General features: G+C 44.9%; 1 protein-coding gene across 1 annotated transcript; it reads left to right on the top strand.

Annotated features, from left to right (window-relative positions):
* FAM89B (family with sequence similarity 89 member B) lies at positions 1–22,565 on the top strand. The gene is made up of 2 exons (XM_086938336.1): positions 1–395; positions 20,720–22,565. The coding sequence occupies exons 1-2, from the start codon at positions 135–137 to the stop codon at positions 20,990–20,992; spliced, it is 534 nt and encodes a 177-aa protein (XP_086794462.1). The 5' UTR covers positions 1–134; the 3' UTR covers positions 20,993–22,565.
* The last annotated feature ends 1,864 nt before the right edge of the window (positions 22,566–24,429 follow it).

Below are 24,429 nucleotides of genomic sequence, written 5' to 3' on the forward strand. Positions count from 1 at the left end.
CTTACCCGGTACCCACCATTTCCCACACCACTCGCCACCTCTTCAGCTGGTTTACTTGAGCAAAAAGAAGGTCGCATCTTAAGGAGCCACTTAGCTCAAGCCCTCGCTCACCGAGAAGTCTACCTGCAGCCATCATGAACGGCCTCCCAATGCCACCCGCTGCGGCGGGCATCGCCAGCCCAATAGAGGGCTTGCCCCCTCTGCCCAAAGGCCTCAGCGGCCTCCTCAACTCCAGCGGCGGATCGTGGCGCGAGGTCGAGCGCGTGTACAGCAAGAAGACTCGTATCCAAGACGACCTGAGCCGCGCGCGCCGCTCCAGCGCTGCGGATGCAGTGCGACGCACCGGACGACCTCTGAACCTGGACGCGGCGCTGGCCATACTGCGCAAGGAGATGGTAACGGCCCCTTTTATCACTTCGAATGGTTAAATATGTTATTATTTCGGATTTGCCCTAGCGGAATTCCAATTGATTTTAATAGACCCAGTTGGCATAATTTGGGGCCATCTACTTAATTATAGGTAATTCGGGGCATTTCAATGAGTATTTAAAATATGCTCAAAACAGCGAGTTTGCAATAACATAAGTAAAATACAATGAATTAGAATATATTAAAGGTGCAATCTGTATTTGTGCATGCTTCTCTAGGCCGAAGAGTGTTGTTAATGTTGACAATGCATCTGATACACATGTCAATAATATTTATTTACGTTCCGTTTGTGGACCACGTGCTCTGTGCGTAAAAGAAGCTTAGGCTGCGCTTCCTGTAGTTAGGGTGACCACTTCCTTCCAGGTCATTATGGACAGTTTACAGTAACGACTTCTGTGTTGTAACCTAATGCATTCTGGGTGCTGTAGTTTTTGTTTTGCTTCTAGTACACCACGTAGACTAACACCTGAAAAATGCGATTTGGTGGTAAAAAGCTCAGGTCTGCGGACAGCGTCTATAGTATCTGGAGTCTCATGTTCACCCTAGTGGCACTTAAGGTAGATGAATTACGTAGATGTCTGTGCTGTTTTCCACTTTCATGCGCAGGATGGGTGTTCGCCATTCTGCAGGTCATAAACCGGAAAGTTATTGCTGCTAAATGGTCTATTAACATTGTAAATTCCAATTTCACAGAGTACCATTGGCTTCGTTTAAGTACTATCACTTTCACAATTGTAAAACGCAGTGATCAGGTATTCTTATGGTGTTTTAGGATCCATTTCTTAAATGGGGCAGAGTTAGCAAACTTTATATGGGGATGTTGAGTGGTCCATGTAGTCGTCAGCTGTTGAACATATTTGCTTCAATCTGTGGTAATTCCTACGAGTAGTAAATGTAGCTGGATCTACCGTTAATGGTTTTTGGTGAGCTGTTTGTTTTCGAGATCTAAGTAGCCATTCTTCTTTTATGAGCGACTCTAGTTTTTAAGTTCCTACCTAGAAACCGCTTTTAGCTGCTTCGTCAGCCTTATGTTTTCAACAAGCATTGGCAACACCATTAGGTCTGATGTTGTCTGCCAACCCTTTAGCTTTGTTAGGGATTGCTTTGTCATGGTTCTCGGACAATGTTATTGTTAGGAAAGCTGACTGCCCCTGGTCAAAAAATAAAAACATACATTGGCTAAAAGCAAACATTAACAAATAAGTCCCTGGCACTTAAGGGAGCTAATTTGTATGTGGGTGTTCTTCTTGCTAAAGGGTAGAATGTGGTCTCTTACATTGAAGTATTTTGTTTCACTTTTATGTTCAAGTACCTAGGCTTATCTATTCATTTAAATCTATAAAGTGGTATTGAACTGAGCTCATTCTTTAGTGAGATGGAATCCGTCTATACAGTATTACGTGTGTTTATTTACCATCTTTAAATAACCTACATCTTCAATTTACAAATTCATTATTTGCTTTAGATTGCTCAGAGATAGCACACTATGGGTTACAAAATCCAATCAAAACCTAACCTTATCATCCTTACATTCGTACAGATTATAAATTGTCCTTGGTAAAAAGGGCAGACTAACTTATCACTGAGGTTTGTAATTAACGATCTCAGCTCTGCCTAACACACTGGATCAGATTTTCTCTCCAGTCTTTGACTACTAGACAATAAAACCCTACACTTTTCATCGTCTGACCACACTTCAGTCTTGGCCAAATGTAAGATCTTCTGCACTCCTTACTATCTAGATGTAAGAACCACCATCTTTAGGTACAGGGGGAGACCTTAACGTTTCTCATCCTTGGAGAAACAATTCAAGCGAATTCATAGTTCAGCTGAAGCAGATGACATCCCACCCAGCCCAAGTGTTAACTAATTATTAGTAACATTTTAGATACCCTGGAAGCAGTTACACTAACAGGCCAATACTCTAACTTCCGGATGTATGTATGTAGGTATGTTGTATTTCTATAGTGCAAACCTAGCCCATAGCAGAGTGCTGTGCTTGCTCAAAGACTATCATAAAGTCAATGAGTGATAGGAAAGGTGGCCAGTTTTAAGACTGTTAATGCTGTGTGATATAGTGTTCTTTAAAGAGATTAATTTTCAACTACTTTCCTAAATTGGAGCAACATTGGGACCGTCCTGGTAGACACAGTGATGTTGTTCTGGATCCCGTGTGAACACACAGAACAGGTCTACCACCTTGTTTTTTCTTTTTTTTTTTTACATGTTAGTCTTAAGGTATCCTGTATGCTGAAAAGCAACGGAGATGGTTAACTTGTCTGTAAAATAGCCAAGGGTTCTGGCCAGGATGGCTTTGTAATTGATGCAGCTGGTTTTCAACATGGTGCAGGCTGGCAAGAGGAGGCAATGGAGTTCCACCAGGATGGGGGTGATCATATTTCCTCCGGCCTGGAATGAAATTTCATGCGTTGTGTGGGGCACCAGTGTGGAGTCTGGGAGGCCATGGAGGAGGGAGATACCTCCATGCAGATGAGAGCAGTTTGAGGTTGCTTGCTGGAAGAAATGGTTTCAGTTGGCAGACACGTGCTCTAAAGTAGCCTTTGAGATGAATGAGGCACAAAGGCCTGATTCACTAAGGTAACTTACACTTTTGAAGACATTTTTACATTGAGGCAAGTTTATTACTTTATGTATTCCCAAATTTGATTGCAAATGTACTACAATCTGCCCCCAGATTAACACACTTGGGTAACTCTAGTGTGGGTGGGTGACGTCCATCCTCAAACCCCCTCCCTAAACCATTTTACTTCTCTCTAATCCTACCCCATTTTGTAGTAATTATACCACTTTTCCTATACCCTCCCACCCACATTTACTACTAAAGCATATACTTAAGTGTGCAGAGACTTCGCAGTTGGGGCGGAGAAGTCCACATACGTAAGTATAGGTTATGTTTAAAACTTCCCACCTAGTTTGTGAATTGCAATTTATAGTACATTTTGTAGTGCTACAAAAGTACTACTAAGTGCAATATGTGAATCAGGTCTAAAGTCTACAAAAGCTTGTGTAACATAACAAGCAAGCTGAAGAGAAGTTACCATCCAAGCAACCCTTTGGGAGATGATCACTCAATTCAATATGGCCACCTGGTGGGGTGAACGTTTAAGCAGCAAATTGTGTTGATATGCTCATTAATAGCTGCAACAATGGAAGGAAAATGTTGCACTCTTTCTGCCAAATCTCTGGGAAGTTCTGTGTCTGCCAGGACAGATGCATAGTCGGCACATCATAGGAGGGCCTCCATCTCGGCCTGTGCAAGAGAGTCCCTTCCTACTGGTTAGCAAGGCTGTTTATTGAACAATGAGAGACTTGCAAGCTAGTGACTTGAACAATATATGTGGTGTCGATGTGAGTGATGAGAATGGGATTCTTTCTACCACCCAGCATCCTCACCTCTGGCTATCACATTCAAACAGTGACGATTTTTTATACTGAGCCATCAAATTTATTTCTATCCATCTATTTGTTTGTTAGGGTAGAAAGCTGCTTTTTCTTTCCAGTTTTCAGACCCTCATTTTTAGGTCGAGCTATTATAATCCAGCAGGGATTAATAGCTCGAACATATAGTAGGGGAAACAAACTCTTGACCAAGCGGAATCCCTGCAGTTCATGTGTTGCACTCGTGTGAGACGCGCGTCCACGTCAAACCCATCAGCCTCACAGCACCAGACTTCAATGGAATGCCTCCCAAGCTGCTCCCCCGCCATGAGCCTTAAAAGCAATGCCAGTCGTGCGAGACGCGCGTGCACATTAAACACCATCTGCCACAATCACAATGGCCCCTGCCCCATCCCCACTACAGAGCGCGTCTCACAGCCATGGTTTTACTCTTATGGCCGCGAGGCCGTGTCTCTTTCATGGACAATGCTTGTTTAATTGGTTTACTTTCCTTTAGTCTGCACCGTTATGCCACACTCTTTGCTGCTCCCTTCAATCTTTTTTTCCGACTCAGCATGGCGCCTACTTTATGGACCTCATGCTATAACTTAAATATGCTCCGAAACCCATGTCCCCCCACCCACTCAGACATTCTCTGCATGCACCATTGTTCCCCTCTGTACACAATCGATACCCTCCCTGTGGCTTGTTCTATTTCCGATGCAGTGTTTACTTTATGGCGTTTCCTGCAGAGCGCCTTAGTTTTCTTCGGCTTGCCCAGCTTGCAATAGCCGTGGCAGGTCCTGCGCACTGTTTTCTTACCCCACGGCAAGAGAACCGTCCCGACAGCGACTCCCCCCGATCGCCCTGAAGGCATGGGTGGCCCACACTGTGTTGTGCTCCCTGCATAAATTTAACCCTAACAAAAGTGTGTTACCTTTCCTTTTAATTTTGCTAATAACTGCTACCATGCTGTTGAGCGACGCTACTTTACTTATAACGCAAAACAGACACTCTTGCTTTGTAAAACACTCATATGGAAAAAATGCGATACTTTGGTGGGTGACCGTTGCTTATGCCGAAAAAACGTTCAGAACAGATTGGCCGTTGTATGACGCTCTGCTCTACCTAGGTTTCTCTTGTATAAAACCCTACAGCCTCAGCTTCTACTGAAAAGTGCATGCTGGGACGGGAGAGACTAGTGTTGATTATCATTGAGCCTGCAGCTTTTTCAAAAGTTGTGGAGTTGAGCGAAAGCCAAATGGCAGAATTAAGCTTACAGCGGTGCTGTGTGCCCTGAGGCATCATAAAGCTGCAGTGTGATGTGGCGGTCATTTTCTTTTTCTTGGGTAATAAAAGTAACGTACATGCAAATTTTTGCCTCAGTTAGCTTTGCGTATTTTTATGCTGCATGTTGAGATGTATGCACTGTATAATAGTTAGTTATGATAGCATTCAGCCTAATTTTTGATGCACAGTGGGCGACATTTGCAAGAAAATCCTTTTGTTGTAGATTCTTACAAATTTATCATGAGGTTTTAATTGCATTGTTCCATTGCATATGCTAATGCTGTCATGTGCATTAAATGTTTTAATGTATGGGGCAATAATCCAAGTTAATTACATTATGTTGATTGGCATCCCTGTCCAGTCACATTTGCTTCTTTCTACGGAAGACTGTAAGATGCTCCTTAACAAAGGAGTTTTATCACCTCGTTAATCCAACCGGTGTCCCAAACAGTCTTATCGAAAAAGGATGCAAACATTGCCTTGCTCTGTTGAGAGAAAGAAGGCACAGAAACACTTTTATAACGGCAAGTGTTTCGAGCTGTGACAAAGGAGGCACTCTGGAGCAGTTCAGTGGATTTATATACTGGCTGTAATTAAATTCACTTAGTGAACACGTGTTGGAGAAGACTCAAATCTTGTACTACAACGCTTCCTTCACCAATCCTATAAACCCACTCAGCCCTAGCGACTGCAAATAAGGAGTATCACCCTGCCCATAAGGGAACATGAACCATCTCCCTGTGCTGGTCCTCTAAGCCACATAGATTATGTCTCTAGCCACTTAAATGTGCTTGAGTTTTCTTTTCAAGTTTTGTCATTATCTAAAGGTTGTAAAGTAGTTTTATCCATCAGAGGCACGCAATTAGAGATAGCATCAACTCAAAATTCCTATTTTTTATAACAATCATAAAATATAAATGATTATTACACTGAATCGTCACCAAAATCACGGTTCATATGTGCGTTTATTATGCTTGTTTGTTTCCTTGTTTCTCTCTTATAACGCCACTATACCATTTTTACCCTTCTTTTGAAGCCCTGCTCCCGCAACACTGATTTTTCCGTCTCCTTCCACCTTTTCCCCTCTTTCATTGCCTCCTTTTCTCTGTCTCTTTTTCACCCTGTTTCTTTTGTTCCCCTGCCTCCCATCTCTCTCAGCCTTCTCATGTGTCCACATTTTCTGACAGTGACTGTAAGGCTGCATGTTCTTTCTAGTAGCTTGGGTTGTTTGTGCATCAGTAATGTCTGTCCTTTATGGCTTCTCGCTGTGCGAGTCAGTGATGCACATTATATGGGACGTTGTGGGCTCTGCATTGTCAATGCGTGTCCCGCCTGCCTGCATTGCTGTGGCTTGGAGATGTGTATTTCCATCAGCCGCCTGAGGGTGGGTAGTATAGAAATGTGTTATTTGTTTCTGGCAGCGTGACCTTTGATGTGTGCGATCATTGGACGCCGGTTACATCGCAGACTGTATATCGGAGACCTGTGATCTCCGGCAGCGCGAACTTGCACCAGAGATGGGTGTGCTGCGCTGTAACAACAGATGGTGGACAGTGTTTTATTTGTATTCTCTCTAGCGCGTCATGTGTACAGATGACACGAGTGCTCTCTACCAGAATCAATTAACTATAAACCAAAAACAGTACCAATATTGCCACACTACTTCAACTTGGACCAAGGATGATCACTCGAATCATTGACTGAAACAGTAACTCTCGGGAAATGTTTTGTCCGGAATAAATCCAATGAGTTTAATTACTTTTACATCACGAGCATCATATCAATGAGCAATTTTTTCTTTTTTAGATGAACACTTATTTGACTCCACATAAGTATGTCGAATAACGAAATAGAGATATTTATCGTAGTGTGGAGACGGATAGGGTGCTGTTTCCCGGGTAGCACGGTGAAACGCCTCTCCGACCATCCAGCCGGCACCATCCAGTCGGTCATCCACCGACTGGATGGTGCCGGCAGCTGCATTCATTGACAGAGACCGAAGAGCGTGGACCCCCCCGATAGACTCAGCGTACTAAAACCTAACAGGAACCAAAAAATTCAAAGAGGCGTTTCACCGTGCTACCCGGGAAACAGCACCCTATCCGTCTCCACGCTACGATAAATATCTCCACTTCCACCCGAATTGGTGACAACAAGACTTGTTAATATCGCATCATGCGTTAAACTATTTTTACCTTCTAAAGAGAACCCAGCAACTGAAAGGCGCTTGGTCCTGACGAGATTTCGCCACAACAAGGGGTCATCGAAACGCGTAGACCTCCTCTACCCAGCATTAGGAATTCTCGATTGACTCTCAAGCACACCAAAACTCTTTATTTGCTGATTTCCAATGCTATGTTTTTCTATATATGTATTTCTAAAAATTGATGTTGTAAATATTTTTGTATAATGGCTATATGTGTATATATATCAGTGTGTTGTTCTGTATGAATGTTGAATGCAAGTTGAGTTTGTTGCTAAATAGTATTGTCTTTTTGTTTGTTTAATTCTATTTCGTTATTCGACATACTTATGTGGAGTCAAATAAGTGTTCATCTAAAAAAGAAAAAATTGCTCATTGATATGATGCTCGTGATGTAAAAGTAATTAAACTCATTGGATTTATTCTGGACAAAACATTTCCCGAGAGTTACTGTTTCAGTCAGTGATTCGAGTGATCATCCTTGGTCCAAGTTGAAGTAGTGTGGCAATATTGGTACTGTTTTTGGTTTATAGTTAATTGATGGTGAGGCTTGTCCTTATTGCCAGTGAGCCCAGACCCTGTCTTGGTTTTGGTACTCTACCAGAATCATGCAGGTTTTCTTCTGCCACCGTGGCTGTGTAATTCTCTGTCCATAGGGTCCCAACTCCTTGTGAGATCTGGTGGTGGTCAGGAGATGACGTCACTCTTGACTTGAGCACCGCCAGAATATTGTTGTGTACTTCAAGCAGCGGCACATCGATTCTTTTTTACCAAGCCGTCCCTGGTGCAGATTGCAGCTCACTCCCCCCTCACCCTCACCCTCACACCCCCTCACCCTCACTCACCCTCACCAGCATAGCATAACAAAACACAGCATAGCATAACAAAAAAAGAATAGGATAGCAAAACACAACAAAACATAGCATAACAAAACACAGCATAACAAAATACAATAAAGCATAGCATAACAAAACATAACAAAACATAGCATAGCATAACAAAACAGCATAGCATAACAAAGCATAGCAAAACAATACATAGCATAGCAAAACAATACATAGCATAGCAAAACAATACATAGCATAGCAAAACAATACATAGCATAGCAAAACAAAGCATAGCATAACAAAACTAAACTTAGCATAGCATAACAAAACATAGCAAAAATAGCACACATAACAAAACATAGCATAGCAAAGCATAACAAAACACAACAAAGCATAGCATAACAAAACTAAACATAGCATAGCATAACAAAACATAGCAAAACACACCATAGCATAGCATAGCATAGCAAAACATAGCATAACAATACACAACAAAGCATAACATAGCATAACAAAGCATAGCATAACATAACAAAACACAACAACGCCTAGCATAACTTAACAAAACAAAGCATAGGATAGCAAAACTAAGCATAGCATAACACATACAACATAGCATAGCATAACAAATCATAGCATAGCATATCAAAACATAGCAGAACAAAACAAAACATAGGACAGCAAAACATAGCATAGCAAAACAAAACATGCATAGCCTAAAGAAACATACATAGCATAACAAAACATACATAGCAGAACTAAACATAGCAAAACAAAACATAGGACAGCAAAACATAGCATAGCAAAACAAAACATTGGATAGCAAATCAAAACCTAGCATAGCACACAGCATCACTCAGCATCTCAGGGGCACCACAACATCACTATGCGCTACCACAGCATTACTGAACGCCACAGCATCACTCGTTCGCCACCACAACATCACTTAGCGCCACCACAACATCAATCTTTGCAACCATTCAACAACAGCTGGTTCAAATATGTTCTCTCAATGTTTCAAAATGTATTACAAATGTAACAAAAAGATGTTAATATTTCACTTCTGCTCTTGGATTTTCGTCACAATAAAATACTCTGAACTTAATCTTCACAAAAGTTATTTACAAAAGTTTAAGCTATTGCCATTATAAATTCCAATATTTATTTAAGTATTAATTATATAAAATAATTAAAAGCCATTGTTATTTGTAATATAAATACATGTAAGTCACGTAAATACAACACATATTGCATTATAAATGCTATTGGTGTCACATTTGCAAAAGTTATAACTATTGGCATTGTAAATGACAAAGCTATTAATTTCTCTATTTTCAAAAACAAAACATAAATAAAAAAATTGTCATTTACAATACCAATAGCTCAAACTTTCCTAATGCAAGACCTATTGCATTGCAAATTTTTTTTTTTTACTTCTATAGAAATAATTTTCCAATATGTGTCACATATGTCAGGTTTTAGAGGTGGGCGAGCAAACGAATCACCAGGGAGAGCCGAGCTAGAGCTGAGCCAAGGGTCGTATATATGGCTCTAAAATCAAGCGGAGTCTTAAAATATTTAGCATGCAAATCATGTACCAAACATCACAGTTGTATGATATGATAAGTTGTCTTCAAGCGTCAAAAAACGTGTATATCAACGTACTGAAACTTTTACCATGGTACATCAAATTTTATTTCTGCATTGATAAAGCTGCTTCTCATGCCTACCACGATTTTCAGCACATTATTTCACGGAGATGTTGCGAAATGGTCACCTATTGTGGGGACTGTTTGAGCAAGCGAAAACATAACTTTCACTTCACTCTGTATCTTCGATGACCTGAGCCAGAAACAGAAAAAAATACATCAGTGTACCATACATTGAAGTTAAAGGCTGGGGCGGTATAAGGGGACACAGTTATGTGCAGCAGAGTATGACTGTCAATGTATACATCTATTTTTTTTTTTTTTTTTTAAACATTACCCCTAAAAAAAATGAGTTTGGCACCAAGGACAAACGTGGTGGTAAATCTTTTCTGGCGTACTTAATTGGCAACAAACAGTGCTTTAAATGTAAAAAGAGAAGTGCCGGTACTCCACAAATTGATTGGGATGGGTCTAGAGGGTTTGGTAGGGATGTGTCTGTGGCCGTGATTTTGAGGCAGGCATTTAACAATCTTGGCATTTTCTTATTCAATGGAAAGCGCCCTAGTTTAAACTGGAGCTGCTGCCTACACCTGGTCGCTTCCTGGGCAGTTGTTTGCTGTCACATTGACTCCTTGAATGTTTGGAATTGGTTCAATTTAAGATTCTGTCGCTAGTCCCAGCGCAGCACTTTTCCACAGACAACACTTTTGTTACCAATGTCACCCCCTTAATAAATGATTTCCCTCCGGTAGTTACGCGAGTCCGGAGGGTCCCTGTCGTTGATGGCAGAATCTGTGCTAAGTTTCTCTAGGATCAGCAGCCATGAAGACGCTCAGAATGCATTCTCTTAAACCAAGCCACCCACTCCCAGCACACCAGATACTGCAAGTATCGGGCCTCACTGTTGTACACTGTAAAGTTGTGTGGGCCCTAGGCCCTCATGCTCGCAATCACTGACACAGACACACTTGCTGTATGGTGCAACTGGCCCAGAGCACGTGGGCTCGGCCTCTTTTATTTAGCCTGTGTCACCTGACCAGTGACATCAGTGATGGGTGGGTGTTCAGTGCATTCTCAATGGTTAGTACTAGAATGCTAACTGACTCTAGGGCACTACATCCCTCCCAAAATTGGTTAAAAAAATAAAGCAAACGGAAAGAGTCCAAAAACCTGTGGGGAAAAGAAAAACACAGAAATGTAACATTGGACTTGTGTTTTCAAACGAGTCTCTTTGGCTGCTTGCAAGCCGCAGGCAGTATAGTTCTTGCATTCAGGACTAACAGTTCTCGGTGGCACGGCTCCCAGTTGTTCGGTGGGTCTATTGTTTGTCTGCGCCGTCTGTACGCTGTTCAACAGCCCTGCCTTTGCTTCGCTCCACTGGTGATGAGAGAGAGAGATGGATGACCTAGGTGTCAACGGTCTTCTGCTTTTGTTGTCTCTTCTGGCTTCGTGATGTTTCCGGGCAGGCTTTAGTGTTGTCTCTTGGCAGGTGAAAAGAGTAGGTGCAAACATCCCTCTCACTAGGATGCCCCTCTCGCCGGTATTCCTCTCTCACCAGATGTCCGGGAGGACCTCTTTGCCAGGTTTCCACTGGACTGGTGTTTTCGGTCGTGTTGCTCCACCATGGCCTTCGGGCCGGGAGTAGGGCGCTCCACTAGCATCACCGTTGTGTCCTAGTTCCACCTGAAGGTTGAGTTGTCGACTCTTCATTGCTCGCGAGGCTTTCATCCCCTTGGGTCCTGCAGACGCGCTTCTGTAGACCTGTCTCCCGTGCGGGACTTGCTGCCACCAGAGTCCCTTGAGGCCTCTGCTTCTTTTTTTTGCCACGGGTCGGTGTGGAGTGGTCAGTTCCTCAGCGGGATGTGTGAGCACTCTCGCCATCCAATCTTCTGCTCAACCTCAGAGGTAGATGTCGGTAACAGTCTAGCTTGCTTTCTTCTGCGTTCGCCATGTGGATGGATGGCTCGTAGGTGGATGTCTTTAGTCTGCGCTGCCGGTGCTCGTGCCAGGTCTTGTCTTCCATTGCACAGGTGTTCCAGTGCCTGTCACCTTCCTTCTTTCCGCAGGGGCGGCTTCTTCTTGCAGTGGCCGCGTGCCACTCTGACTTCTCCTTTCTTCTATTCTTAGTGGCGGTGGCCACTCTGTTCTTTCTTCCTTCTTGAAGTGGCAGTGTGCCACTCCGATTTCTTCTTCCTTTTCGCAACATACCCTGGTCTCCTCCTCCTCGTCTTCATCTTCTCTGGCCAAGCTTCCCCATGCAGCTTGCGCACTCCACACAGGTCTTCCTGGTCTAGTCCTAGGACACGGTCTTCTTGTCACTTCACTCCCAGGGTTAGCGTCGCGACCATCACCTCTTCTTTCAGTCCCTTCCATTATTTGTGAAGTTGAAGTTCGTTGGACCATGTCTGCGGACCGCGCCTTGGCTGAACTTTAGGTGAAGTTTGTTGATCCATGTCCATGGACCGCGCCTTGGTTGAACTTCTTGGACCTTTGTGCGGGTCCCTTCTGCCAATCACTGGCAGGTAGGCTGCTTGGTGTGGCCATATGGTTGGCCGGCTTCATGCTTGGTGACCAGGCTGAGTGGTCATGTTGCTCTTGTGTTGAGTCTTCACTGCTGCGGGTTGTCTGCACATCCATTTTCTTTTCATCGCAGTTGAATTGCTTTGATGCTCATCTGGGAGCGCCCTTCGTGTCTTCTCTGTCACTTGCTGCTTTGGGCTAGTGCGGTCTGCACTGCTGCGCATTTGCGTCATGCGTCTTTGCACTTCCTAGTGCCGGGTTTCGGAATCATCGTTGGTTCGTGTGGGGGTGTTCCTACTTTCGCCATACTGCTGCAGCGATGGTCTGTGGCCACCAGGCATCGCTGTGTTCTTTTCCGGCGTGGCCTAGGTGCTTCTGGAGGGTTGCTTCTTGGAGGGTTGCGTCACCACTCCATTGACCTTCTTCTGGTCTGGCTTCTTCTTAGAGTTGTCGGTTGCGATTCTTTGGAATTTCTCTGGGCGCACTTGCGGCGTGCTTGTGGGTGTCTTCGGAGGAGTTCTTGCACTCCGGTTCCTGAGGTGTTCTTTTTGTTGTGGTGCGCTCCTGCGCCGTCGCGTTCTCTTCTCAGGCTGTGTGGTGACGTGGTGGCGTTCCGGTGTGGCAGTGTCCTTGCGCACTCTTCTCTCGCTCACCGTTGGTTTTTCTTTTCTTTCCCCTGGTGGTAGGTGACCTTCAGTCACAGGCTGTGATAAGTGTCGCCTTTCCTTTGTTCCCTTCTTCTTGGGAGTAGCCACCTGCCAGCAGGTGGTTCTCTATCAGTTTGTGGGTATCACTTGTGGGCCCTCTTGTGTTGGCTGTGCTTGGAGACGTGTGGCTCAATGATTAGAGTGGCAGACCCTGATGCAGAGGTCTAACCCGGGACCAGGGTTCAATTCCCCGCCTCGGCGGGTCTTGGGCTCAAAATTCCACGGACCTGATAATTCTCGCCTCGGTGCCTATTCCAATCATGGGGCCTCATTTATGAAGGTCTTGCGTCAGTTTTGCGCCGCCGGTGCGTCACTTTTTGTGATGCACCAGCGGTGTAAAAAAATGCGCCTCGTTGCGTCACTTTTTAAATATGGCGCATCTAGGTAGATGCGTCACTTTTTTAAACCCCTGCGCCACATTATACCTGCGCCAGGTATAATGTATGCAGAGGGGGCGTTCCCCCGCAAAAAGCCTCGTAATAGTGACGCAGTGAAATCTGAGATTTCACTGCGTCACTTTTAGGACGCTGTTGCGTCAAAATCTTGCGCCTGCCTCACAGCAGGCGTTAGACTGACGCAAGCCCTTTCAAATGGGGCTTTCCCCATGTGAAAGGACGCATTGCTGGAGTTGCGTCACTTTTGTGACACACTCCAGCAATGCGTCACTTTTGCGCTTACAGATGCGTCACTATTTCTGACGTATCTGTAACTCCTTGCGACATGATGCGTCATATTTAATGTATGACGCATCAGGAATGTCATAAGGAGTGCGCAGTGCAAAGTGACGCATCGCTGTTTTCACGCAGAGATGCGTCACTTTTCATAAATGAGGCCCATGGAGTCCCACTCTGCAACTCTGGGCAATAGCTTGCTTAATCTCTACAACGGTCCCCACTACGCTAAGGATGCCTGGCCTCCACCTTGGGGGGGCCCAGGAGTGGACGCCTCACAGGGAAAGCCAGGATGGGTTCCACAGCGGTATTCGTACAAGCGCCTTGAGACCCTTGCGGATGAGTAGTGCGCTATAGAAGTATCATTTACATTTACAATTTTTTGTCGTAGGCTTGTTGTTGCTTTCTTATTACAGTGCCGAAAAGGTCCACTAGATGCCAGTGTATCCTCATCTCGATCGACTGGGGCTTCTCTTACTCTCATTTGGGTGTGCCCCCAACCCCCGCCCCTCCCTCTCCCTCCAGCTACCATTCGTCACTATGCTCACGTAGCTCAAGCACCTCGACCACGGTAAGGGCTGTCCTCATTTATTTCCAATGTTTGATATTGGCAGGTTGCATTCTACATCTTGCTCATGCAACACACAATCTAGGCACTTTGCTGCGAATGATTCTTAGGCACTGCAGCGCTTCTCTCTGTCAGAGCAGCCTTGCCAATGCTACCGGCCCCATCTCCTGTGTGTTTGCGCTCGCGGCCCTTTGATCAGCATTCCCGCTGGGCTGCGCTTCTCACCCTCGGTGCTCCGATTGGCCTAAGCAGCTTGCAGACGCTGTGGGCCTTACTGCTCCTTTGCTCTCGCGCCGCCTACATTGCATTCCTGCTGTGCCTCCCCAGCTGCTCCCGGTACACACACACGGGGGAAGCTAGATGCCACATGAGGGCTCCACGCGGGCACCGGTGAGTGGCACTTATTGTTTTCTTTTTTGTTTTACGTTTTCCCGCCCCTCGCAGCAGGCTTTGCCACGGTCTGCACGGGGGGGGGGGGGGGGGGAGGGGGCTGCTTGTTCTGCTTTCGGTAATCGGCGCCCTGCAGCTCTCCACATTCTGCGGGCGCTCTCCTTTGAGGTTTGTTCACCCCGCCACCTCACAGCGCACACGCGCGCGGGGGGCGCTGGAAGCAGGCCGCGGGTGGGCTCCCCTGGTCTTGCTCTCGCTGTGGGAAGCAAAGTTAATATCTAGCGGGTGGGCTCCGCTTTGTGGTATTCCGGGCGGCGCTAGCAGGCGGCTGCCATTATCGCGGATATGGTCATTGCGGGTGGGCTCCGCTTTTTATTCCTGCATACATATGGGTTCGCCTTCTGCCAGCGGGCCACTCCAGCTGCGCGGGTGGGCTCCGCGAAGGCTTCCGCATAGGTGGGCACATTCGCGGCCGACGCCGGTGGGCTCCGGTCGGTCCGCACTTTTCCTCGGGCACCACCACGGCAGGGCGGCTTACAGCAGGTCAGAGAGGAGCGTGGTGGGCTCCCGGTCATCTCTCAGTGTTCTCCAGGCCTGGGGCTCGTCACACGCCCCACGGGCCTCTCGGCGGCTGGTGCCAATCACAGGGGCGCCGTTGATGCAGGCAGCTCCCTCCTTTTTCCCCCACAATGTTTTTGATAGCTGTGGCACGCGTGGCTAGCGTACCCTTGTCTCCATTGTAAAGTTGAGTGGGCCCTAGGCCCTCATGCTCGCAATCACTGACAGACTGGCTGTATGGTGCAACTGGCCGAGAGCACGTGGGCTCTGCCTCTTTTATTTAGCCTGTGTCACCTGACCAGTGACATCAGTGGTGGGTGGGTGTTCAGTGTATTCACAATAGTTGGCACTAGAATGCTAACTGATTCTAGGGCACTACAGTTACAATCAACAGAAGAGTGCCCACACAGGGATAGTAGTGTCCAGCACAGAGAAGAAAAGAGAATCAAATCAACCTGAGTAAGAATTTCTCAGGGATTTCTTGGAAGCTCTCACTCACCACCCTGGGTGGTGACATGCTTCATCATCGGGCCCACCAGGAGAAGCCGAATGCCTCCCTGGTGTGCTGCAACGCCAGGTTACTGCGGAGCGGGATTTTTTTGTGACAAAGTGTATGAAAAAAGTGAGTTTAAAAAAATACCAAACAGCTTTACCAAACAAAAAAACTTTATTCCGTGGTTAGCTGGGTATTGGTTAAAAGGTATGTGCAGGGAAATATACCAACTAATGTGTTGGGTGTTTTCCCCTTTTAAATTACAGCGGGGTCAACATGTTACTGCCCTTTAAGTGTATGGATATTACTGGGCATTCGTCAGGACCATGTAATTGTGTACCTCGGTGGTGTAGGCGCGCTAAGGCCCACCCTAGCCAGAGGACGTGAAAGTTAAAAAACAGAATTATGTGTCAAAAAAGTGCAAAAAAAACAAACCAGAAAAATGGGGTTCGAACAATTTTGATGAACCTGTGGTTTGTGTATTAAAAGATCCACACTTCATGGGTCTCGGGAGGGGGGTGGTGGCGACAATGGCACACCGCCCGCAACGCCAAACACCCGCTAGGCACCTAACGATCTCCTCGAACCGGACCCCGTGGGCACTACATACACAACAGAGATGCAGCTATAAGTGGTGCAGCAAGTGCAGTGGCACCGGGCCCGAGGTTTGCATGAGCCCACTGACCCCTGAATATTGATATACTTCAGCGTTCAAGGAGCCCGCGTTTCTTATTGGCTCCGGGGCCATTGGCTCAAAAGTGAAGTCCTTTTAAAACGCTGATACCTGATGTATGCAGAACATAATGTTGTCCCCAGACCCACGGTCTGCTCGCACATGGTGCCTTCTGTAACCTGATTTCAATACTGTTATATGTACAACTCCTTGCGTGAGAAATACTCCTGCTGACAGCAGTGTTCTCTGCAAACGCTGCACAGCTCAATGGAATACGCTTCAGGCTCTGTCAAATACCCAACCTAAAATTAAAGGTGTGTTCTGTCTCTCTTCTAGCTCTGTCTTCTCTCCCTCCCTCGTTTCTCCTCTCTCTCCCTCTTACAGCTTACATCTGACCAGCATTGCAACCTACGAGCTGCAGTTTCACCACTCATCACTGCAGCAGGCTCAGCTTGCTCCGTTCTGATTCTGCTTTGCTCCTCCTCTACTCTTACCACTCTTTTCTTCCTCTTCACTCTCTTTTCAAACACTCACTCCTCTTGCTGTCTCGTTTCCTCCGTTCATTCCCCCCTTTTCCCATTCTCTCTTATATCCACTAGCCTTTCTCGCACTTTCCTCTCTGTCCACATTTCCTGCTTCCTTTTTCTTCTCACCTTCATTCTGTCTTTTTCTCATGTCATGCACTCTCATCCTTACCAGCTTTTCCATCTTTCTGTTGTCACCTTTCTCTCTCATTCCTTCCAACCGTGCCACCATGCCACATAACTCCTATCAGCATAATTTCATTCAGACCCCACACAGTTCCACGCAACACAATTCCACTCCACACACTACCATTCCACACCACATACATCCATTCCACACCACAGAATACCACATAATGCCATAAAATTCAACAACCCACATAAACTCCACAACATACCACTACACAAAATACCATTCCACATAATCGCACTACATGACACACAATCCTACTCCACATAATTCTAGTACACTCAAAACCACAATTACAATCCACGGCACACCATGCCACATAATCCCACTAGACATGTACATTCCACACCACACAATTCCACGCCGCACAATTCCGCAACTAACAATTTCGATGCAACTCACATAATTCCACTCCACACCGCAACTTCACACATGGGTAAAAGACATTGTCATTTACAACACTATTAGCTCTAACTCTTGCAATTGCGAGACCTTATGGCATTGCCAATGCATTCAGGGCAAAAAGATTCAAAACCAGTGGCAAGCATTTTGTATGGTTAACATGGAGGGGGTGGGATGAATTTGACTCCTAAATATAAAACGCTATTTGAGGTGCAAATCTTATTTTTTGCTCTTTTTTTTTTTAATCTTATTTTTCAGAACGTGCTACTGTGGGAAAATGCGATTAGCTCGTATAGTTCCTTCTCTAAACTTCTTTTTTATTTCATAAATGCACAAACAATAGTTTTAAGTATCGAACATTTTATCGTATGCAGCATTCCAGTGTTTTTTGTTTTTTTTTTAGCAAAACTATCCTACACACAGCGCTTCCGTTTCCTGCAGGAAATGTGTAAACAATGACTTGTTTTGCCAGAAAACTGCAGCATTTCAACCTCCGGTGTAATCTTTCCTCGGTTGGTACTGAATTTCACAGATGGTGGTTGAAATGAATGCGCGGAGTTGTTTCCATTGTGCTTATAATAGTTTTCTGTCCTGCGGCAGAAATCCCCGGCGCAACTGCTGAGGGCATATCTTCAACCCGCTTCAGCATTCTTCGTTTTTTAGCTCGAACCTTAATAGAAAGCACAGCTGTCTGGTTTGCTAACGACTTCTTGTGGGCATTATGAAAGCTTCCCTGGGAATGCATTCTGCCCACTGCTGACCATTGGCTCTGTGGTTTGTAACTCAAATGTCCTTGCTTACTATTTGCTGACTTTATTTGCTTTAGACTATTCCGCTTCAGTTCGTCCCCCTGGAGCATCGTTTTCTGTAAACCCGCCTTTAAATCTTCTTCTTATTTTGTCACATTTGCTGTGCAATCAAAGACGGAGGTCAAATGTTAGGCTTGGTCTTCTAAAGAAGCTCGGTGTTTACTCTTCTTTCTCGGACTTTGAAGTGAGAGAATTTATATGACAATATAGCTGTGAAACGAAAGGTTTTTTTCTAGCACATAAAAAGGAACCGTGATATTTCACAGTATTTCAGAATTTGTAAAGTTTAAAGTAAGTTTATTAATTTTTTTGGTAATACTGCAGTTTGGTAGAAACAAATTTGAATACAATCAAAACAAATTAATACACGAGGTGATGACGTTTTCACATATTGTTGTGCACGGTCAAACTGTATGTCTGGACAAATGTAATGGTCATTTCATTTGAAAATATGTTCTCTGTAATGGCAGTGCTTTACTATGCCATGCTTACACCACTCCACTCTACAACAGTCTACTTCACTCTATTCCCTTCCACTCTATGCCACTTCATCCTACGACACTCCACGTCACTCTCCTCTCTGACATGCCACTCCCCTCTACTCTGACACCCTATTATGCGCCACACCACTCCACTCTATTCCACACCATATCACTTACCTAATTTACCCACTCCTATCTACCCCACTGCTCTCCAATCTACACTTATACACTTCCCCCTCTCCAGTCCTCCACACTCCACTACAATCTACTCCAATCAACCTCACTCCTATCTCCACTCTACTCCTCTCCAATACACCACACTCCAGTCTGCCACAATCTATCCACTCCAATCTACCCCACTGCAATCTACCCACCCCACTCTAACCCAGTCTGCTCTACTGTGCACAGTCTACCCAACCCCACTCTACTCCCTCCAATCTACTCCAAACCACCTCAATCTATCCCATTCCACTATACCTCAATCTACCCACTCCAATCTACCTCACCCAGTAACTTTTATTCATGCTGAACAGCAGTTACCCTAGTGTACCACAAGGCCAAAACACTGCTGAAACCAATAGGTCTCTCATAGGCAAAACCTACTAGCTTTGCCTATGTTTGTCTGAGAGGAAGATGAGTCGAGCTGTTTGGTACTAAATGAATACAAAGTGAATGCGAGGCTGGTTTGGCGCCAGGAGTCCGCACAGGATAACTAACATTTGTATGTTGTAATGTATTGCATCATTTCTATAGTGCTTCCTAGCTCTTTTTGAAGTCCCAAGACGTGTGAAACTCTTATTTTAGCCTATTTTTCTAGCAGCACTCATACTGAATAATACGGAATATAGTCTTTTGTGTAACTCCTGTATTCCTTTCGTGAATTTGAATGATTGTCACAGGTCTCCAGCATTGCTCCACAAATATTGGAATTTCTAAATGGGACTGATTTACCAAGTCATGGGTTATCCTCGAAAGCTGGCTCGATACAAGCACCCTTGATCAGTAATTTAGCATTACTCTGCGATCCTATACCCTCTCATTCTGTCTACTCTGGCATTTATAACTTTGAACCCAGCCTCTCAAAATTGGGGCTTTAAAACAGACACCCCTGTGTGGGTTGTCCCTGGTGTCTTTATCCTTCAGGAGAGTTGGGGTCTCATTTAGAGTTTAGCAGTGATTGAGCAGCAACATACTTTGGTGGTCCCCCTGGCCAGCTAAAATGTGCTGTTTTCCTTCCCCTTTTTAAGAGGTGGGAGAACAGTGTGGTTTATGACTCCAAAACAGCAAAGATTCTTCCTTCCTGAGGCACTGTGGTCCCAGAAAGTAAATGTAAAAATGTCCCAAGCGCATTGGGGGGAAAAACATATTTGCGCATCACGGACACTTTTCAATTAGTTTTTAACAGCAAACCGCTTGTTTAGAAATTTGTGGTTGAAAAGCAAAAAGGAACACCAAGCAGGCTGGAAAAAAACATGGCAGTGCACTCCGCATGCAACAGGGATAAAAGTGCATCCCCCATTCTGGACTTCCCTCAAAATGCACTGTGTAACCAATGTGTGTCTGTGTAAGTCAACAACCAAATTGAACCATCATGGTAGTTCAGTTGGAAATTTTACTGAGTGACTTGACATCAGAGTTCCGCCTAGAGCATTTATATATTTCACTGTACTCCATTGAGGTGTTTGCAGACAAAAAACAAATTAGGAACATTCCACTTATCCTTCAGAAAACTACATCTTTCATAGTTTGACACCTTGGTGGTAATTTAGATACTTCCACACCCCAAGAAAATGAGTGGGTCTGTTTTTCCATCTATTCTTTCGATAAAGGCCATATATAGTCTTCGGCTTCACCCCTCAATGTCTCACTACTGCTGACATGCAATATTGTATTAAGCGGGTCTCCTGATGTGCTGTCTTCTTCTCTCCCGCCTAGGTCGGCCTGCGTCAGCTTGACATGTCTCTTCTATGCCAGCTGTGGTCCCTCTACGAATCCATCCAGGAGTACAAGGGTCTGTACCAGGACATGTCATCGTCCATACACTCCGAGGGCTCCTACGCTGCAGGCTTCTCAGACGAGGATGAGGACTTCGAGGCGAGCCTGCCCAGTCCTGGGACGGAGGCCCCACAGCTGCGTCCCCTCAGTGTGGCGCAGCCACAGAACTCACGCGACCAGTGGCTGCAGGAATCTTTTCACATCACCATCTAACAACCATGAGGATCCTTGACCTCTGCATCTTCACACCCTGGATTGTAATTTAATTTTCCATTTCCCCCGTGTTTATTTCCCCTTTCACCCTCTCTAACAGACTGTTGTATTTATTTTGTGGGTGACTTTTGCATTTTTGCTGGTTGTTTTCAGTGTCTCCTGGAATGCAGACCTAACTTGCAGGGTGAAGTTTGGATGCTTGCAAGAGCGTCTGGGAGGGTAATGCCTGTAGATTCCTTTTTCCTGGTTCTACTGCTCTTTGCTGGGATAGTATGCTCTACTACGGCCAGCACCTTGCAGCGTTGCATGCAGAGAAAATAGGATCATGGGTACTTTGTAACTATATGTTCAATTTGTTACAATGCCTCCAGATGGGAGAAGCAGGAACTGCAGGATATGTCAATTCCCACACAGACATAATTACTAACTCCTACCCCATCCCGAGGCTTTGAAGATATTTGATTTGATTCGGGTTTTATATAGCGCTCTATCGCTCCGAGGAGCATCTTGGCGCTAGATGTGATTTGTGTGGATCAAAGGAGGGGTAAGAGATATAATAACCCCTAGAGACGTTTCAGAGTTAGACCAGGGCTTTGCAGGTGGTGGCTGTTTGATTGTAGATCCAGGTTTTGATGGCTTTCCTGAATCTACTTTCGCATGAGATTTCCCGGATTTGAGGAGGGAGTTTGTTCCATGCATATGTTTGCCATTCGTAAATGGGAGGGGGGTTCTCAGAGCACCCCTTCCGAGAATGTTGACAAACGTTTTTAGGAGTATTTCTAAAAAAGGTTTGTTTAACTTTTCATTTTATTTTTGAAACAATCCGATTTTGCTTTTGGGGAAACTTTCTTTTTAGGGAAATGACCCGCATCAAAAATAAATTGCTTTATTTAAAAGCAGACTCAGACATGGTGGTCTGCTGACCCCAGAAGTCCACCATGCCTGGGACCCGAGTGATCTGCCTCATGCATAATAATGAGGTCGGTCGAAGTGCGATCCACTGTGATTCAGAATTTTGTGAACTAACCTTTTAGCATATAGACAGTCACAAAATTCCTTTCCATTTGCAAAAAGTCCCTGCGCAATTTGCAGCCCCTTTTTGCGATTGGAAAATTTGCACATCAGGCCAGTAGTACTGATTTTATAATGGGATAAACAGGACTTGGAATGCAAAGCAAAAACCTAGACCTGGTCAGCTACACGCACGTGGGAAATGTGAGAGTTGTGTAAGAGGAGGTTTGAAGACCCATGCTAGGACTTTCATATCCTGCACCACAACACCCTTTTGCAGGGACTATAGAAGCTGTGAGTGCCCTTCCACTATTTCTTAGAGTGCCATTTACTGGAAAAGACCAGCCTGCAGGAGATGTGAGCCAAATCTGTCCCGCTGCCAGTGCTTCTATACCTTTCACTACAGTGCATCCTTCACGGAGAAGCAGGGACTGCAGAAGTGTCAAAATAAATCTTTACAAAGATCTCTGTAGAATTTCTGCTTAGGGCCCGTTCTGTGAAAAAATGGTGCTATGTAATGTATTTATGAAACAAAATTAAAGCATTGCCATACAATTGGTGTAATTACTGTGTAGTTGTGCATGTCAGAGCTACGCAACAGGGCCAGTCTGGGAGCCTAAAACAACCATGGCAGAAATGTCATACCAGTCTCTCATTTCACAGAAGGAGCATCATGAGCACATCCGTGACTGGGGGATGCGCTACAAAGTGTGGAGAAAAAGACCACGTGAGAGGAGATGTGGTCTAACAGGAATACAGCTAACTATGGAACTGAGGAACCAACCAGGCAGGAGTCCTGGACACTGCTGAATGTCCATTTATTCTGGGCAAATTATTTAATCTGCTTCTCATGTAAAACACTCTAATGGGGTACCCAGGGGGAGCAAGGCCTAAGGTCTTGCTCCTTGTGGGCTTGCTCGGATGGGCGATACTGGTCAATGAAGGAATGGCCTAAAATAGGTTATTGTCCGTGAGTGGGGTAAGATTAAGGGATTTTTTTTAATGGGGATCCTAAATTCATCCTCTTTGGCTAACTCCTAATACATGGGCAGACACAGGAGAAGCAATTATTCTAGACCGCGTAGTTTGGGTCCGTTGATTTTGTACCACTGTTGGGTAGTAAGGTGCTGGAGCCAGTGAGTTGTGTTATAAAGGTAGGCGGTGTAGTAGGGAGACTAGGCGGTGGGTTATCCAGAGGTTTGGGACTGAACCAGCGTGGGGCAGTTGGAGAGGCATTGCACACAATGCGAACCATGTGGAATGATGACCTCCAGAAGCCTGGGATATTGAGGCAGGCCTGGGGTGGCTTGACTCGACCGATATGGCAGCTGATAGGGACTATGGTAGCAGCAATAGCCACATGCTCACCATCAAGGGTAGGGTGAGTGGGAGAAGTGTGGTGGCAATTAAGATGCCTGTGCAAGAGTCCGGAGAGGGGGCTAAAAGGTCAACCAATGGAAGCGGGTATAACCGTTCAAACAATGCTGCAGAGCTACTCTCGAGCTTAAACAAGAAACCTAGAGAGAAGAATATTGCGTTATATTAATATATTATTGAACCCATTACAGTTGCAGCAAATATGTTTTAGTGGATTTTACAATGTTTACAAGGCAGCTGACAGAGTCTTTAAAAAAAGGGAATACTTGATTTGACAACTAACTACACCTACAGACATAGCACTTAGAACCCAGTTTTTGTCTAGTTATTTCAAGACTAAGGCTCAGTTTGCTAATTGCCTGAAAAGTCCATTCATGAAATGACAACTCACAAAAAATTTTTGATTCCATCTTCAGAAATGTACTCCTGTCTGACTTTTGGCTAAAAATAAATTTCCAGTCTGGTCATCAGAACACTCAAACATGCTTGTTTGGCTGCACACGTGTACAGTTCTAAAAATATTGAGTTTAGTGGATTGACACACCTGATTTCGGGAGGTGTGATGGGCAAGTCTCCGTTATGATCCCTAAAATATTCTCAATTGCTCCTTAGATTGAATAAATGATAATTACTCTTCGAGGAATCGACGCACTGCTAAATCATAATAAAATGGTTGTTAGAACCCACATTGACCAGTTCTCATTTGAGATGACTTAACTACACTCCTGCAGAAAGCCACTGTGCCTAAAGAATATTTGCCTGGCTACAGTAATGTTGTACTGCTGTTTTGTGAACGTTCTTAGCTGCCAAGTGTCTCTATGGATAATGTATGCAGAGGAGGCACTACAGGTCCAGAACAGGTCCTATCCAGAAAAGCTGGAAACCCCTGCCTCTTTGCAACCTTGGAGCATAATACTGCTTGAACTAGCGTGTTTTGAGAAGGGAATCCCCCTCTCACACATAAACACTTTAGGGCGTGTATACACAGTCTGAATTACACACCCACTAGTTTAATCACACACACATCTTTTATTTTAGTCCTGAAGAAA

This window comes from Lissotriton vulgaris, chromosome 9 (genome assembly GCF_964263255.1).
Source record: "Lissotriton vulgaris chromosome 9, aLisVul1.2, whole genome shotgun sequence".
Classification (NCBI taxonomy): Eukaryota; Metazoa; Chordata; class Amphibia; order Caudata; family Salamandridae; genus Lissotriton; species Lissotriton vulgaris.

Coding starts and splice junctions, on each gene's coding strand:
- FAM89B (XM_086938336.1), top strand. CDS start 135: ATGAACGGCCTCCCAATGCCACCCGCTGCGGCGGGCATCGCCAGCCCA. Junction 396..20,719: donor CCATACTGCGCAAGGAGATG/GTAACGGCCCCT, acceptor TCTCCCGCCTAG/GTCGGCCTGCGTCAGCTTGA.